Here is a 19393-nt window from a genome sequence, read left to right as displayed (position 1 = left end):
ACAAAAAAAATACAAAAAGAGCTCCAGCACTTCAGCTGAGAGAAGGAAAAGAAGATTAATACACAGAGGCAGATATATTGCATTTGAAAGCAAATTCAAAGAAACTCAAATATCAATAATGTGTGCTTGTTTATAAAAAAAAAAAAATAGGGTTATGTAATAAAAGGCACTAAGTTTGCCCAGCATCAGTAACTACTGATGAGCGAAATTGTCCTGTTTGCTGTGCCGAAAAATTTGTGAAACTGCTGAAACATTTGCAAAACAGCAAAAAGTTCGTGAAATGAGGCTATCATTTTTTGTGACGCAACCACAATCTATTTGATGCGACTGTGATTTTTTTGCCGCAACGTTTCCTCGCTCAGCAATTTTTTGGCAGAAAAAAAATGTGGAATATTGCTGCGAATCCATTTGTGGTGAGAAATTGTGCTCATCACTAGTAGTAACCCATAGCAATCAATCAGCATTTATTGGTTACATGTTTAAAAGCAAATATCTTATTGGTTGCTATGGGTTACTGTTTCTGGGAAAACAGTGCCATTTATTACACACAGGGGCAAGACTGTAAAAATGTGAACAATACAACTCTGTGCTGTGAAATTAATCATATTTTATTTATTATTTTCTGCCTATTTCGATGTCACATTTTCATATTCAAGTTTTCAACTTTTTTTCACTAAATGTTTTTAAAAATTGAATTTCACAAACTAGAATTCACAATTTTTTTGCACAAAAGTACTCAAATGTCGATAAATGATGCCTTACATTATAACTTACAGTGTCTGACTGGGATATAAGTGCCCCCAATGTACAAGTATCAATCTTGTGTAGTGATGAGCGAATCTGTTCCGTTTCGCTTCGCCGAAAAATTCGTGAATCTTTAAAAAGATCCGCGAAACGCCGAAAATGTCGTGCGAAAAAAAAATTGTCGCCCGCGGCTATTGTTTCGTCGCCCGCAGCTATTATTTTGTCGCGCGGCTATTGTTTCGTCGCACGCGGCTATTGTTTCGTCGCCAGCGGCTATTATTTTGTTGCGCGGCTATTGTTTCCTCGCCCGCGGCTATTATTTTGTCGCACGCTATTGTTTCGTCGCCCGCGGCTATTATTTTGTCTCGCGGCTATTGTTTCGTCGCAGGCGGCTATTATTTCGTCGCGCGGCTATTATTTCGTCGTGCGGCTATTATTTCGTCGTGCGGCTATTCTTTTGACGCCCGCGACAATTCTTTTTTTACGCCGGCGACAATTTTTGGACGTGCGGCAAATTTTTCCGCGGCAAATTTTTTCATCCGTTTCGTGAAACAATCCGCCAATGGCGAAACGCGGAAATTCGCCGCGAATCCATGCCTGGCGAAACATTTCGCCCATCACTAATCTTGTGTACTGTGAAACACGTAAATTTACTGAGCACCAGTTTAAACCAATGAATGTCCATCATTAAGACAATATGGCCAATAGTATCCATACAACCCTTCTAAATTTTAACACAAGATTGTCAGGAGTGGACTCAAACTAGGGACAATAGATTTTCATATGAGCAAGCAGCCACAGACAAGGCTGCCATCACTATGCCCAGTGCAAAATGTTGGCTGTGCTTTAATAAAGTGTTGACAGTAGCTCCAGCATTGCTACTTGCACACTGGTTGCGACATCAGTGTAAATGACCACCAGCTTCTAAAAAACGTTTTTAAAAATAGACATTTTTGAGCAAAAAAGTCCATCATAGACCAGCCAAATTTGTATCAGTAAAAGGTTTCTGAACATATATTGAAATCATTGTAAATAGCAACATATAAAATTACTGAAGAATTACTATCATAAATTGTTCTTAAATGAAAAAAAATACATTAATATGGAAACTGAGGTTATTAGTAGCAGGGTGCATTCATTTCAGAGTGATTTATTAAGCAGAGAAAGGCTGCTTAAAATGCATAAAGAGCTTTGAGCAGTAAACAACCATGTCTTAGAATGAAAATAACAGGACCCACATGCTGTGCATGGAAATTGCCCTTAACAGAATAACCCATTGTCTAACAGATAGAAAGCCAAAGGTTGCTTGTAATCAAATTTGGAGTTCCACTTATTTATAAAAACAACAATTCCTAATGAATATCTACTGTCACTATGGTTTTCTGATTACATCTGTTGAGAAACTGCAGGATTTTTTATTTTTTTCAGTCATTGAAATACACATATTTATAAATCCAGTGCAACCTCATAAACTAATGATTGTAAACAGAATTGCTTACACTGTAAAAAATCTTATGTCTTATGAAGAAACCAAAAATTAGCATCATGCTATAAATCGTATATATTTAATCAAAGGAGAACATTGTTATCCAGGAAAACTTCATAAAAAACAAGTTAGCTATGTAACTATTTATTTTGCAAAAATAGTATTTTATTACAATGGGATACTCATAGTAACTGGATTACCACAACAGGGTTCTGCCAGAATGGACTTCAGGTTTACTACTTACTGAATTATAAATTATAGGAAAACCATTAACAATATTAACCATTTTGCAGAATAGTCCAGACCTAAGGATAATTGAAATGTGTCAACTATGGCCTTGGGAGGACCAATGTGCACTCTGCCTACATCCTATTGGAGAGGACAGGTTTAGGTATGAAAATTAAATAAAGGGCTAGAAAGTGATACTTCAATGTCCCAGTAAAAATGAGCTGATTTCTATTTGAACCAGGAAATATAAAAACACTGGTTGCATTCCCTGACCCTTGTAGATGTACAAAATACTTTACTGCAAAAAGTTCTCATTTGTGACATTTTTAGTGGGAGACAAATTTGCGTCCATCCAGTTCTGTATTGTATTGCTAGTCAGTAATTGATTATCTTTGAGTGGAACTTATCTCTATTGACTTCCCTTAAAGCCTTTTAGTGGTAATTGAAACTTCCCAACAAAGCATGAAATGTTGACTTACAAATGAGCTCTTCCTTTAGTTGGCTTTATATATTGTCAGATAAAGGGGACAATGGCCACCTTCTTGCACCAGGCTGTTTGTCTAGTGAGTATTCCTCAGTGCAAGTGTTGGTAATCTGTGGGTATTAATTGTATTTCTATAAAGTCCTAATAAGCTCCATGGGTGAGAGTGAAACCCTTTGCTTTTTCACACTGTGCTCAAGACCCTTAAACTTCATGGGGTCAAGATAGAAGAAAGCGTAATTGACCATGAGGTCTAGATTAATAGACCCTACATTAACACGCTAGCAAGAATGTCACACAATGCAACTTTTGGGGCAACAATGAATGAAGCTTTTGTTAAAGTGACATCATTTAGCATTGAAATCTTGATGTCACCATGGTAAACCTCTAGAAATGTCAGGACTGTGATATATTTGTCAGATTTTTAAATACATTATGTATGTGCCTGCATTTGTATATCTATTAACTATTCACAGTGATATGTACACACATATATATATATATATATTATGTAAATCTGTATATGTGTGTATATAAATAACAGAGTGGACCCACATCCCCAAAATTACTTTTTTTATTTGCGACAAGATTTGCAGACTATTTCTTTATGCAAATGATGCTGCCACCACAAGGTCTAATTGAAAAGTGTCTGTTTTTAACAATGAATTTAGATTTTAGACAGTAAAATGTAGTATGTATTTAGTTTATGTATGTTTGCAATCCCATCTCCACACACACAAAAACAGATATAGCTTTATTTTTAATACATCCACATTATTGTTAACACTTTTTATACATGCTAAGTCTGGGTGGAGGTGCAGGGTGGTGACATTTCAGGGATGAATTAGGACAAATAAATTAGAGGCAGGGCTATGACCCAGCAATCGGTGATTTGCTAATCACTGCATCATTTACTATAGAGTCCTGTCTGGATTTCCTAATTTTGAACACCTTAGGGCTCTGGCACACGGGGAGATTAGTCGCCCGCAACAAATCTCCCTGTTCGCGGGGGACTAATCTCCCCGAGTTCCCATCAGTTGCCTCGCGAGGCAACTTCGGCAATTTGCCGAAATCGCCTGCACAGCGTCTGCCATCCCACCGGCAACTTACATGTTCGCCGGTGGGATGGTAGTTCAGGGATATTAGTCGCCCGTGACCAAGGGAGATTTGTCGCCGGTGACTAATCTCCCCGTGTGCCAGAGCCCTTATTTAGTCTTTCTCTTTAGGGACATTTTCTCTTTAAGGACATTTCCTGGGTAAACTTTTAATGCACCTTTGAAAACTATATAAGCTTCCTAAACCTGTCTGATTTTTTTGTATAATTTTTCTTTTGTAACAAAAAGCAAAAGAAAGACATTGCATACAAATAATAACACAAGATTACAAATAGCAGTAGTCTAGTTCACCTACAAAGTGTTGGTTGCTATTTGTCCACCAGAGGGCAAAGCGGGCCCATATTTCCAGTTATATAATGTTTGAAGAGCGATCACATTCATATAAAATATTTAGTGCCTGTTTCAAAACCTTTCATTTTTTGTAGTAAGCAAGATTCAGATATTATTATTATATTTTTTATATTTTAATAATAATTGAAAAATATATATTTGTATAGTAATATATGAATGTGACTTGTTTAGATATTTTATACTCCCATTTACTGGAAAGAAAAACACCAAGAAAAGGGGGAAAGGGAGATCCAGAGGATGTGTTCAATATATTCTTCAATTTATTGACCCTTTTCTGAAAATTAGAAAAATGTACATAACAGTCAAGAATTGTTTAACAAATTGCCACATTTTACATTTTTCAGTGGGTCTAATTCAATCCTGGGCTATAAGGTGGACATTTAAGGTACCTGTCTTTTTTTTATTATAAAGTGGCCAAGGGGTAACCATCTATTCCACTTAGTAAAAAAAAAAAACTGATTTAAAGTTAAGCCAGCCTTACATTGGCAGATTTACACTCCCAATCAGCCCTTTCAGAGCAAGTTGACAGCTTATATTGTATATAACACTTTTCTATTTAATATAGTTATGTGTGTATGTTTACATTCATAAGTATTTGAATATTATCACATTTTTGCACAAACTTGCATATTGCACATTTATTGTATTCAATAACTGAAAGGAAAACAAAAAAACCCACAATGTTTATAATGCTGCTTACCCCTCTCCAATAATTGTAATATTGCCTATTTTGTACTGCACTGCTTATTAATTTAGTCATTTTACCTTACCACTGCACTGATTTTGTGTTGCACAGTTCTGTGCTGGGATTTTATTTATTTTATTGCACCTTTTTGATCCAGGAGGACGATATTTCGTCCCACTGTGTAATTGTAAGTATATTGTTGGGATGACAATAAAACTCTACTTACTTACTTACTTACTTACTTTAGTGTATGGGCCCATCCTGATTTCCTCCACAACAGGTCATGGCAGGTTTGAAAATCTTCTTGTGCAAGGACCTTGTTTGTGTGTTGATGCGGTCTTCTCCCAATGGCCTGCATGGACTACGTTACAATCCGTTCGTTGGCCCAGGGAATAAACAAATGGATCAGCCAGATTTAGCCCAGCACATAGGTGGCCAAATCTGGCAAAGATCCACTCGTTTGACTCCACCAAACAAGTGGATCTTTACGTGTATGGCCAGCCTTATTTAAGGATATGTATAATAAGTTTTGCAATTCTTCAATTTACTTACTATCACACTGACTTAGTAAAAGGACAAGTTAACTGCTAAAACAGTGGAAATGCATACAAGTACATGTGTATGTGTATTAGGGTTACCACATGGCTGGTAAAAATTACCATTAATGCCAATTGTAGGTTATAAAGACAAGAGGTAGGGATGCTGGTTTATTTTTCAGAGTAGGTGGCTGCACTAGTGTGTGCATGTCCAAGTGCAGCCCCCTTGGCACCCCTTGTTTTGATGCACATGAAATTGAGGGATGCAACAAATTTAGATTTCAGTTTGGAATCTGGCTGAATCCCAGCACTTTTTGCAGGATTGGATGCTATATATTCAGATTCCGATTTGGTTTGGCAGAACACCTAAAGTTAAAGGGACAGTAACACCAAAAAATGAAAGTGTATAACAGTAATTACTATATAATGCAATGCTGCCCTGCACTGGTACAACTGGTGTGTTTTCCTTAGAAAGACTACTATAGTTTATATAATAAAGCTTTTGTGTAGCCACGGGGGCAGCCATTTACAGGAGAAAAGGCACAGGTTACTTAGCAGATAAAAGATAAAAGCTTATCTGTTATCTGCTATGTGCCTTTTCTCCTTTTTCCCAGCTTCAATGGCTGCCCCCGTGTTGACATAGCAGCTCATTTATATAAACTATAGTAGCGTTTCTGTTGCAAACTTACCAGTTTTACCAGCGCAGGGCAACTGTACAGTATATTTTAATTACTTTAAAACACTTTAATTTTTTGGTGTTTACTGTTCCTTTAAAGGGAAAGGAAAGGCAAAGTCACTTGGGGGTGCCAAAATGTTAGGCAACCCCAAGTGACTTTAATCGCTTACCTTGTACCCCGGGCTGGTGCCCCTTTTAGGAGAAAACAGCACCAGCCCGGGGTACCTGTAGCGCAGCGCTTCCTCCTTCCGGTTTCGTTCTTGGAACGACTAAGGACAGGCGCATGAGCAGTAGAGTGAAAAGCCGACTTCTCTTTTAAAGTTCGGCTTTTCACTCTATTGCGCATGTGCGCGCGAGCGAACCCGGAAGTAGGAAGCGCTGCAGCTACCCCGGGCTGGTGCTGTTCTGTCCGTACAGGGGCACTAGTCTGGGGTAAAAGGTAGGTGATTAAATTCACTTGGGGGTGCCTAACATTTTGGCACCCCCAAGTGACTTTGCCTTTCCTTCTCCTTTAAGCCACATCTTTTGTAGGGAATTTGTTGGAATCCAAAATTTATGAATTTAGCACATGCCTAGTGGAATAACATTCTGTCTGGACAAAATTGCTTTGCTAAGATGCAAGTTGAAGAACTTGACAGCCCTGCACAAAGCCCTGACTTTAACCCAAACAAACACCTGTCAGGGGTGCTCCAGGGGGTGCTACTGCCTGAGGTAGCAGCCCAGATGCTGCCCAACCCCAACACATTCTTCTTTTATGTATAGGACTGGGTCAAGAGGGGGCTACATTACTAGTGCAGACAACGCAATTGTACTCTCTGCACTAGAAGAATTGATTTCCATTTTGAAAAATTTAAATTTGAAATTTGGTTCTAAAATTTTACTACAGATTTTTAATACACCTAGTTACCTGCCTCACACTGCAGTGCACGCACACGTCCCTGGCATCTGTAGGATGAGTTGGAATGCAAAATGAACATCAGACTTGATTTAGATGTATAGAAAATACAATCTATAATGTCCTTACCATGTACTGAGGCAATACCTTGGTTCTAGATGAAACAACTAAAATATTGGTTTGCTCTATAGCTATGTATATTCCACTTGGCAATATGCAAAAAAACATATCAATCATAAAAAAATACAGTATAGATTTATTATTGATTTAATAGGTGGAGGTCTTCTTTATTTGGTGATTGTTGCCCATATGTACCATAACAGTGGGAAGCAATGTGAGACATTTAACCCCATATGTAATAAAAGGCGCTAAATTTGCACAGGAGCAGTAACCCATAGTGACCAATAAGATGTTTGCTTTTAAACATGTGATTAGTAAATGCTACCTGCTGATTGGTTGGGTTACTGCTTGTAGGCAAACTTTCGTGTTTTTTATTACATAACTGCAAAAACCCTATTCACATGCATTTGCACCTGCTTTGATTCATAAAATGCTCAGCTTAAAGGTACGGTATGTTGTAAGCAAGAAAGCCATGACACCTATAGGCTCTGTGCCTATACAACGAATGCAACGTGTGCCTTATTTACATTATAGGTGCAACAGTTGTACGAGGATCGCCACATTGGGTTGAAGTGATGGTGTGTGCAAATATTGCTGAACCTAAAAATAAACTGGAATGCTGGAACAAATGTATTGTAGATAGAAAGCATGCCAAATTATCCTGATATTATTTCAATTAGAACAGTGTAAGTAACTGAAAACTAAATTTTGGCATTTTTCAACTGTGTTTTCTCAGTGGCAAAACTGAAGGATCTGTTGAACCCATGTGCCACCATTTACGTCACAGGTGCAACTTGCACCCATTGGTATAGTTTGTAAACTATACAAATCTTTGTTCTTCCTATATCTGATGCAAAATTGTGATCCTGATTGTGGTGTGTGAGATTTCCCTGCAATTTTAGGAAAGAATACTGCATATCAGGTAAAAACACAAACATGATATTCACCATTTCTTCCAATTATTTAATGAGACTTCAGGCTGGACATTTGTGTATGATTCAAACTAAAGCATTTGTGTTGTTTTGTATTGAAATAGTTAAATAGGCAGCTTAGGATACACTACGTTTAAATAGGGGTTTCCAGTAGGATATAAACTGGAATAGCAAGTTGGTCTAGTTTATGTTTTGCATTCAGATTTTCAAAAGGTCTGCTATGGATTAAAGCATCTGACTGCTTTGCATTTTGTGGCAATATTTTAGAAGGACATTCATAACATTTGCTTAAAAATAGTATGCCATGACCACTGTTAGAGTCCAATATTTCTACCAATTAAAATATTGCTACAGTTTGTGAAGCCAAAAGTCTAAAAATTCAATATTTCTGGCTGAAGTGGAAAAAACAAAAGTCAGCCATTATATTACAGGTGAGTATAACTGTGTAAAAGTGGTATACATTATATTAAATTTATTAACATATTTAAAAATGGCTATTCATAATTGTATTTATCACAAGACTGCACATATAACAAAAATGTTATTATGAAAAAAATCCTATAATGTCTTAGAAAGTAAAATAATAGTAAACACATTTTGAATTATATTTATTTAAGACTATTTTGGTATAAATGCCCATTATACATACTTTTTCAGTAGGTATTTGGTTAGGCTTTGTTTTTATAAAGATTTGCCATTCCTGGAGATTATGGAATTACAATACATAAGAGCCATGAATATCCAGTAAATTATATTCTTATAGATAGTGCTTAATTATGTGATCAGTTATAATGGTACTTAGTGATGTAATTTCTGTCCAGGGCTGTGGAGTCGGTAGATAAATTCTCAGACTCCGACTCCTCAGTTTCTGATACTTCCGACTCCGACTCTGACTCTACGACTCCGACTCCTCTGTTTTTAATATGCTAATGTATTTTATACATCCAGGAAGGGGAAGGGGCACTTAAAACACAACTGAACTGATAATAAACTGATAGACAATTTTATCTATACTCCTAATGATTTACCTAGAATCCCATAGTCATGTTTAAAGTTTTAAGCTAACATTACAGCTGAATTACAGCAGTTTTTCAAATGTTTTAAAGCTTCAGTCTTAAAGGAACAGTAACACCAAAAAATAAAAGAGCTTTAAAGTAATAAAAATATAATGCACTGTTGCCCTGCACTGGTAAAGGCCTGTGTGTTTGCTACAGTAACACTACTATAATTTATATAATAAGCTGCTGTGTAGCCACGGGGGCAGCCATTCAAGCTGGAAAAAAGGAGAAAAGGCACAGGTTACCTAGCAGATAACAGATAAGTTCTGTAGAATACAATAGTGTTTTATCTGTTATCTGCTATGTGCCTGTGCCTTTGCTCCTTTGAATGGCTGCCCCCATGGCTACACAGCAACTTACTTACTTACAACTATAGTAGGGTTTCTGTAGCAAACACCCCAGCTGTACCAGTGCAGGAACGGCTGCCCCCGGGGCTACACAGCGGGGTATTTATATAAACTATAGTAGGGTTTCTGTAGCAAACACCCCAGCTGTACCAGTGCAGGAATGGCTGCCCCCGGGGCTACACAGCGGGGTATTTATATAAACTATAGTACGGTTTCTGTAGCAAACACCCCAGCTGTACCAGTGCAGGAATGGCTGCCCCCGGGGCTACACAGCGGGGTATTTATATAAACTATAGTAGGGTTTCTGTAGCAAACACCCCAGCTGTACCAGTGCAGGAACGGCTGCCCCCGGGGCTACACAGCGGGGTATTTATATAAACTATAGTAGGGTTTCTGTAGCAAACACCCCAGCTGTACCAGTGCAGGAATGGCTGCCCCCGGGGCTACACAGTGGGGTATTTATATAAACTATAGTACGGTTTCTGTAGCAAACACCCCAGCTGTACCAGTGCAGGAATGGCTGCCCCCGGGGCTACACAGCAGGGTATTTATATAAACTATAGTAGGGTTTCTGTAGCAAACACCCCAGCTGTACCAGTGTAGGAATGGCTGCCCCCGGGGCTACACAGCGGGGTATTTATATAAATTATAGATTTTCTGAAGTAAACACACAGTGCACAGCATCAGCACATTATATTTTAGTTACTTTTATACACTTTCATTTTTTGGTGTTACTGTTCCTTTAAACTATTGACTATCCATTCCCTTCACGTATACAAGTATTTCTAGTCCTGCAAATTTTTTTTACTTAATTAGTTATCAGTGAGAGTTAGGCTAGGTTCCCAGTGGGCATTGTGTTCCCTGTAACAGAGGAACACGACGCAGTGGAGCTGCCGCACCTTAACTGTGCGTTACATCCCATTTAGTGAAGCATACAGCCAATGAAAAGCTTCATGGTCGCTCAACGTGTTCGTTTATGCACTGTGTGCTTTATTCTTATAGCAGAGAAGTAATTAATTATGACTGTTTGTGAATTGGGACATTTAAACTTGCTTTATTTTATTTTTTTTTTATTCCCATTTAAATTTAGTAGGAGTCGGAGTCGGTTCATTTTTTGCCGACTCCGACACCAGGTACCCAAAATTGCCTCCGACTCCTCGACTCCACAGCCCTGTTTCTGTCACATGAGTCAATGAAATGTGTGTATTATAATAAATAATGTACACCCTTTGTAAAATATGTGGATATTAGAAGTCAACTTGACATCATGACCTGAATAAAAGCAATCCATCTTTGGCCTTGTGCTTTTATATGATCATAGAACTCCTTGGTGACTTATAATATCCTTATATTTTACAATGGGGGGTACATTTTTATTATACAAGGCCCATATAACATAACTGGATACCATGAAATGTGGTTATACTTTGTACTTTGTGAAAAGGTACATGTTAAATTGTTTGTAGTACAAAAAGATTTTCCCTACAAAAATAATAAGGTGATAGAGTATATAGGTGATACAGTGTATGATTGCAGTTAGTAATGGTAACAATTAGCAATGTGCTTTGATCAGATTACTGAAAGCTAGAAAATAAAAGCAGTGTTTTCATTGGTTGCTATGGGCAAATGCACTGATACACTGTTAATAAATCAGCCTCCTGATATTTTAGTTGCTAACTAAACAGAAAACAGTGAAAGATTTCACGTTGTTAGTACTAGAAAGGTTCTTTGCATGACCACATTTAAATCAGCCAGTACTGAATACAGTCACAGCGTTAGTGGTTTTCAAGACAATACTGGAGTAATATGAGACAGTCCTCTTTTGTCAACCATGCTGGCAAACAAAAATGTTTGCTTTTAGTTTTAATATTAGATGAATGAGGGATGAATGAAGGAGAATATTTTTTTTTAACTGAAACAGGTTGGACTGCATGGTAAAGCTTTGAACTGTAGAACTGTAGTCATCCAAAGAGGAGTATAAAGAATATGTTCATTTTCTGTCTTCCCTGCAGAAACTTTATTTCTGAAGAATTTCAAACTGAAACTGAGTGCTGTATGAAATAGAACTTTCCAAATAGCTGTGTTATTACACTATTACAGGCTGTGCTTGTGAATAAAAATGCTACAGCATGAGGATGTTAATGGCACATGGGTAGATTAGTTGCTGCAGTTAAATCTCACCTACAGCGGGCGACTAATCTCCCTGAAATACCTTCCCACCAGCAATAAAATTTATCACTTGTGTGGAGGCATACACGGCACTTCCTTTTCCAAAGTTGCTCAAAGTTTTGTGTGCAGGAAACTACTTCTTCAAATTATTTTTATCTTCTTTTCATATTATTGTTAACTGTAACATAATTAGGTTTTGTATTCTTTGTGAACAGAGAAATATCCCACATGTTTGTACAAACAATCAATATTAGTTGATTGGGTTGATATAGCAAGAAAATTCTCTGTGGACATCAACAGCATAAACTGTGATAAGTAAGTGTTCTTGGATGTGCTGTAGTGGCTTCAAGATATATGTAGTGTGAGCTGGCGATTAGAGAGTCAAAACAGGAAAGGGTAAATGTTCCAGTCCATTTCATGCAATATAGTTGACTTTCCAGGGAGTGTCTCAACTGGGAACGTCTACATGTAAGCCTTGTGAAAAGACTTCTAGTGTTCAAACAGCATGTGATCTGAACCCAGAGAGCTAATTGTTTAATACAGAAGCCCTGTTGAGTAGGAATGGGGGATGCTCTCAGTATCTGCAGGTGAAACAGGGAGAGAGATTTGGAAGGTGAAGTCCAAGTGGTTCCCAAGCAAGAACAGAGTACCCTGATGCTGGAAGTGTACAGCAACCAACATTCCTAGAGTGAGTACAAAAGTGATGCCTGACTGAAAATGTATATTTTGCTATAAGAAAACCAAAAGAGACCCAGGTTACTAAGGAAACACAGGTGTAAATAGAGATGTAGCGAACTGTTCGCCGGCGAACTAATTCGCGCGAACATCGGGTGTTCGCGTAAATTCGCTGACTTTTGCCGATGTTCGCCACTTTGGGTTCGCCGCGTTTTTTTTTTAGTGCCGCGTTTTTTCGCCTTGGTTTTCCCGCCGCGTTTTTCCGCCGCGTTTTATCGCCTATGCATATACATAGGAATAGCTTGCGTTTTATTTTTGGCGTTATTTTTTGGCGGTTTTTTTTTTTGCGTTTTTTTTTGGCGGTTTTTTTACAAAGTATTTTTCAGAGAAATTTTTGCTTGATCCCCCTCCTGCATGCCACTGTCCAGGTCGTGGCACCCTTTAAACAACTTTAAAATCAGTTTTCTGGCCAGAAATGGCTTTTCTAGGTTTTAAAGTTCGCCTTCCCATTGAAGTCTATGGGGTTCGCAAAGTTCGCGAATATTCGCGAGTTTTGGCTAAAGTCTGCGAACGGGTTCGCGAACATTTTCGGCGATGTTCGCTACATCTCTAGGTGTAAATCTTAAACACATTTTTTCCTTCTGGTTTCTCTGTCAGATCCTACAACTTTAAAATAAAAAATATACACAATAGAAGTTTACTGGGCACACTGTAAAGTTATGCCCCTAAAATGAAAATTTGTCCACAAAAGAGCTGCTAATTTTATCACAGTGGCTGGATTGCTTTAGCTTTTCTTATGGATAAACCACTCTGCCGCAATCTGTGTGAACTGTGTTTCTGTCACGTACGTGTTCTTCAGTGAGTAAGATGCTAATTATATCATTCTGTGTAAAACTATGTATCAACAGCATTGTGAATGGCAAACTAGTGAGCTGCAGAACTAAAAAAGTTGAAAAGAATCATGACAAAAATTACGCTAACTTGAGAAAAAGACAATAGGGATCGTCTACAAATGCAAGTGCAGTTGAAAGTTTCTAGTAATATTTTCCATGTTTATTACCCACAATGCATAACTCCAGTGTAACTGCAGTCGTGTGTGGATTTACTACTGTCGTAACTTTCCCCAAATGCTAAAATGTGCACAATTGCACATGCGCCATTTTAACTTTTTGGAAGATAATTGTGATAAAAAATGTCAGGCAGGATTGAGTAATTTCCTTGTGAACCTTTAGGCACAAGTCTGCTACATCTAATGATGTGGTTTGCAGTGGGAACCCTGGGTTTACCTCCATGTTCAGGGCTCCAGTAGGCACACTTGCACCCAATTCATCAGACAGATTAGGCAGGCACAATGGTACTTGGTTCAAATTTGCAGAAGTAAAAGGAGCATATTTGGACCCAAGTACCTTAATGAATATAAATCTGTCCATTGTGACTGCAATCGCTGCTGTAATCATAAATGAGTCCTAGAGTCTTGCTGTTCACCCTAAATTCACCCATAACTGATTCCCTATCGTAAGTGATAGAATCCTGACCATCAGTCATATCTCATAGTATTACCTTGTCATATGTGCCAGAAGATAATGTTGCTGCAGCTTTGCATATCTCTGCAGTACAGTCACAAACATCTGCTAATCAGGACTGCTACAGCCTAACCAGTTCATAGACTTTCTAAAGACATAAAGCAACATACTGCATAAAACTTTATGCATCAGAAGTAATAATATACATTATACATTACTATGTATTTATATTGAAATGCAAATGTACAGTAAAACTGGCCTCAAAGGGCCTGCTTATTTGGCAAGGCTGCCAGAAAAGCAGGTCTTTGCCAAATTTGGCATGTGGTGGGCCAAAATAAGCTAAGTAATTAGCTGTAAAGGTGCCCATACACTATAAGATCCGCTCGCTTGGCGATGTCGCCAAGCGAGCGGATCTTCACCCGATATCCCCACCTACGGGTGGGCGATATCGGGTAGCAAGGGACTTAAAAAAAAAATAATCTGATCGTTTGGCCCTGGGGCCAAACGATCGGATTACATTTGAGCTTATGGGGCAGTTGGTTCGGGGACCGCATCAACGAGCTGATGCGGTCCCCGATCCGACCGGATTTTCTAACCTGGCCGATCGAGATCTGGCCAATTTCAGGCCAGATATCGGTCGGCCAGGCAGCTCTGTTCTGCCCATACATGGGCTGATTAGCTGCCGAATTTGTCCAAGGGACCAAAATCGGCAGCTATAGTCGGGCCGTGTATGGGCACCTTAAGGTGGATCATTATAGAGGCCTAGGCAGGCCCTTCTTGGGAGCATTCGAAATTAGTCACCAACACTAGAGGAGATTAGTGCCACTAATCTCCTTGTATGTCATTGACCTAACAATAAGCAGCTCCCAGTGGTTGTAATCACGTACCCTGGTTGGTGAAAATGCAGACTTTGTTGTTAAAGTTGAATTTTCAAACTACTACACATGCGCAAGCAGCGCAAAAACAGAAGATGGAAGATGAATGCTTGGTCAAAGATACCCTGGGCTGGTGCAGTTTTCTGCTAACAAGTGCACTGGCCTGGGGTATCAGGCAAGTGATTACAATAACTGGGGGATACCTAACATTTGGGCACCTCTCAGTGTTTGTAATTTTCCTTCTCCATTAAAACAATAGGCAGAATGTAAATTCAACTAAAGTCCTATTGTGCCCATTTTTAGCAAAGGTGTTTTTAGGAGTAAACAGCCTCTTTAAAATGCTATGTTAGCTGATCCATTTCTTAGAAGCTGCACAGCTTCAGCTGCAATGTTCAGTTGTATGTGTCAAGGCAATGGTAATCATAAAGTTATTTTGCTGATCTTTTAAACTAGTGTGTACCATGTAACATCCCGGGTGTCCCCATACATAAATGCCTTTTGAGCCTAGCTTTTTGTTTTGGCTGGTTTGTGCTGGTGCAGTTCTATCAGTAACATTACATTGAAGGGCTGCGGGGGGGGGGGGCACACATTCACCAGAGAACATATAATTTGGCTGTAAATTGAAGTCATGTGAATAGTTCAGTATACTTTCCCTTAGCTGCAGCTGTGGTTTCACAAAACAGAAAACCATTCAGATAAGAGGCAGCTATACAAGTTTCTGACTGATTATCAGGGGCTGAGCTCTCCACTCCCACAGTATTTATCATTATCTATTGTTGCTCCACATCACTGAAAGTGATAACAGTGCATCATAAGCTTTTGCCAAAACTGAGGAAATGTTTTATTCTTTTTGCTACAGTTTTTCTACCATTTCAGAAACACTTGAACACTGAATGGAATATTTCTACTGACATGCATGCGACGCCTGCATCTCCAGGTATGCAATAACTGTGCAACCAGTGCGGTGTCAATGGGGTTCATATGCAGTATAAGGGAAATGGCAGTAACTGTGATTTCTGAGAGACTTGAGGGAAGGGAGCCCAAACTTTGTCTTACACTTTATGTTATGGCTTTATATGTGAAGCAAAATATTTTTTTTCTAATAACTGGGCAATAGTTGTGTATATCTTTTTGTGTATGTATATACATATATTCTTTAAGGCAGAACATTTCTACATAACTCCTCCTCAGCTGCTGTCTTTGCAGATAAATGAGAGAAGGGATCTTGATCAATGGCTTAACTAGCAGGGAGCCCAGGACACAGGGGCCACCCCATTCTGGATTCCCTGCAGCTCACAATCCCCATTCCCTAACCCCCTATCAGCCCCTTCCCCTGCCTTTTACATCTAGCACTGAAGTCAGGGAACTGGGGACCCACAGGTAGAAGGGTTCTTTAACTACAGATTTATTGAAGAACAAAGTAATAGAAAGAGGTTAGATAACTTTGTACAAAGAATATTAATGACAAAAGGACCTCCATTCTCTTGTCTCTTAGCTCTGTGGAATTTTTAATGCAATTATACTTTGTATTTATTATTGTACTTTGTATTCATTTATCTATTAATGTAAAGACCCCCTGTTTGTTGTATTAACTGATTGTTCTGCTGTATGTGTACATAAGTAGTGCTATAATATGAATCAAAACATACATACATATACATTATGATATGTCATGGCAGTTCCACATAATTGGCACAAATATATTCGATGTGCACTCAACACAATCCTAGTTGCAGTAAAACAGTCACCTTTATTTCACATTGTTAAAAGTCTGACATGTTTCATGTATGAAAGCATGTAATCATAGACACACATTCGTTAACAGCATCGATTCATTAAAAGGGCCTTGGAAATTACACCACTGCTGCCATTCTTCCTACTTAACTAACTCTCTACTTACTCGCTACTATATAAATATGAAATAAGCTATTCTGATATCAACATTGGTAGCAACAAATCGAGTGTTACAAGTGGGACATGTAACATTTATGAATTAGAACAATATATTATTCTAACTGCAACATTATCGCATCTTAAATATATTCATACATTATTATCACACATTTCAATATAGAGGCTTCTTAAATGACAAAGCTGAAATGAGAGTGTTTCACCTATATTGGGCAGCTGATGTAGGAGGGATGTTGAAGGCTGTTGATGGGTTTTTTTAAAAGCTAGGGTGGTTTAACTTTGGGGTTTGAGGTTGGGTAAAGGGAACTTTGCCTGTTATAATAGTCCTTTATTAATTAGGGTTGGTGACTGAGGCAGCTGGTGGGTGACATCCAAATGGGGTGCGTTTGATGATATTTCGGATGGGCGTATGCGCCGTTATTTAAACAAGTTAGGTGAAACACTCCCATTTCAGCTTTTTCATTTAAGAAGCCTCTATATTGAAATGTGCTAAGGCGGATACAATTGTTGCCACAATCCGACTGAGGCAACACTAGTGCTGATCAGATGGGGGTGAAGAAAAGGAGAGCGGATACAGTTGTTGCTAAATTGGGTGGAGACAGCTGCAGCTTTAATCTGTTAGGGCTGTGACAGACGGGGAGATTAGTCGCCGTGCGACAAATCTCCCTTGTCGTGGTCGACTAATCTCCCCAAAATGCCATCCCACCGGCGAGAATGTAAATCGCCGGTGGGATGGTATATGCGGCACCGAAATCACCGAAGTTTCCTCTCAAGGCAACTTTGGCGATTTTGGCAAATCGCGCGTTGTGTATGCCTTGAGAGGAAACTTCGGTGATTTCGGTGCCGCGTATGCCATCCCACCGGCGATTTACATTCTAGCCAGTGGGATGGCATTTCAGGGAGATTAGTTGCCGCGCGACAAATCTCCCTTGACGTGGGGCGACTAATCTCCCCGTCTGTCACAGCCCTTAGATGTGTGGTGCGCTCTAAGGTGAGCGGATACATTTGTTGCAAGATACGGCAGAGACAGTTGTAGCATAAATCCGTTGGATGTGTAGTGAGCTCTAGGTAAGAGGCAGAGACATTTGTAACATTAATCTGTTGGTTAGGTGGTGAACTCAAGACATATTCTTGTATGTAATTTCTCTCTTCCACCTAATTCACCATCTGTCTCTCTGTTTTTCCCTTTTCCCCTGCTAAACGGACTGTGATATAACTGACTCTCTTATCCTCAAATAATTAATTTTTCTACCCTATGCGTTCTTAATTTAAATAGAGTTGATTTGTGGATTTTTATTTCTGTAAATAAAAGTTAAGTTTAATTAATTTTGTCTCTGGGTACTGAATTACCTGATTTGTATTTTGGGGAATAGTGCAGATAATTGGAGCCTTTTTAATATCACTTGAGTGGTGTTCTTCTCTTTTGTTTCATATACTTCTTCGATACTCTATATGCACATTACCCTCTCATCCTCATTAAGTAACCACATACTTTTGGACTTGATATTTTTTTCTAGAAGGTGCAACCATACTCTCCTTTACTTCTTATAGAACAGATATCTTTCATAATTCTCCTGGGCCCATGGAAACACATTCCTAGCCCAGGGCATAGGCTACACACCCACAGTGGGAGGTTTACTCCTTTGCATTCCCTACAACAATGATGATAAAAATAATTAGTGCTACTCAACTCTCTGCACATTACCCAGCTATAACATTGTTGTTAGTGGGTTGGACTGTTTAGGGCTCTGGCACACGGGGAGATTAGTTGCCCGCGAACATGGAGTTTTGTCGCGGGCGACTAATCTCCCCGAAATGCCATCCCACCGGCGAAAATGTAAATCGCCAGTGGGATGGCAAACGTGGCGGCGCAATTTCAGTGAAATCGCGCAAGTTGCCTCGAGAGCGTATGCCATCCCACCGGCGATTTACATTTTCGCCGGTGGGATGGCATTTCGGGGAGATTAGTTGCCCAAGACACAGGAGATTTGTCGCGGGCGACTAATCTCCTCGTGTGCCAGAGCCCTTAGGGTGAAGACACGTGGAGCTACAAGTAGCAGCTACTTTATTTTACAGCTACTAAACACCAGAAAATACCCTGCCATAGACAATACTGAGAATTGGCTGGACAAGTAGCTGCTACTAGTAGCTCTGTGCGTCTTCACCCTTAAAAAGGATACAGAGGAGTTGTGGGGAGTACTAAGGAGAGTGAGAGTTTTATAGGGGAACTAGCAGAGGGGCAGGCTGAAGGGACATAATTGTACCTTTGCATAAGATGAGCACAAATGGGCATTGGTTGTGACATGTGGGTGGCTGTAAAAGCAAAGTGGCACTTAGGCATTTGGACTTAAAAGAGAGGTCTGTAAACAGGATTTTTGCATGGGGATGGAAGAGCACAGTATATTGTATGCAGTTTGACAGGTGCAGAGACTATGCATTTCAGCATTTTAACACTTGAACCATGTGAACTGTTCAGCGCAAATTGTTCTATAGAATTACACAGGAATTAAAATACCTTTGTACAAGTCTAAAGGGACATATGGGGCTAAAAACAGGGTGCCGGCTACCTTTCAGAGTATTTATATC

General features: G+C 39.1%; 1 protein-coding gene across 2 annotated transcripts in view; it reads left to right on the top strand.

Moving 5' to 3' along the window:
- Nucleotides 1-19393, top strand: part of ano6 (anoctamin 6) — a 98891-nt gene that overhangs the window by 26617 nt on the left and 52881 nt on the right. The window contains exon 1 of one of the 2 annotated variants that reach the window (XM_012959927.3): nt 15741-15833. The exons of the other annotated variant lie outside the window; for it this stretch is intronic. Within the exon in view, the coding sequence (XP_012815381.1) occupies nt 15809-15833 (25 nt within the window). The 5' untranslated portion in view covers nt 15741-15808. Of the gene's footprint in view, nt 1-15740; nt 15834-19393 lie in introns of those variants that run through there. 2 annotated transcript variants of the gene reach the window in all.

Source organism: Xenopus tropicalis, chromosome 3, assembly GCF_000004195.4.
Source record: "Xenopus tropicalis strain Nigerian chromosome 3, UCB_Xtro_10.0, whole genome shotgun sequence".
Classification (NCBI taxonomy): domain Eukaryota; kingdom Metazoa; phylum Chordata; class Amphibia; order Anura; family Pipidae; genus Xenopus; species Xenopus tropicalis.
Note: the sequence above shows the minus strand (reverse complement) of the source record. Positions and strands in the feature narration are given on the sequence as shown.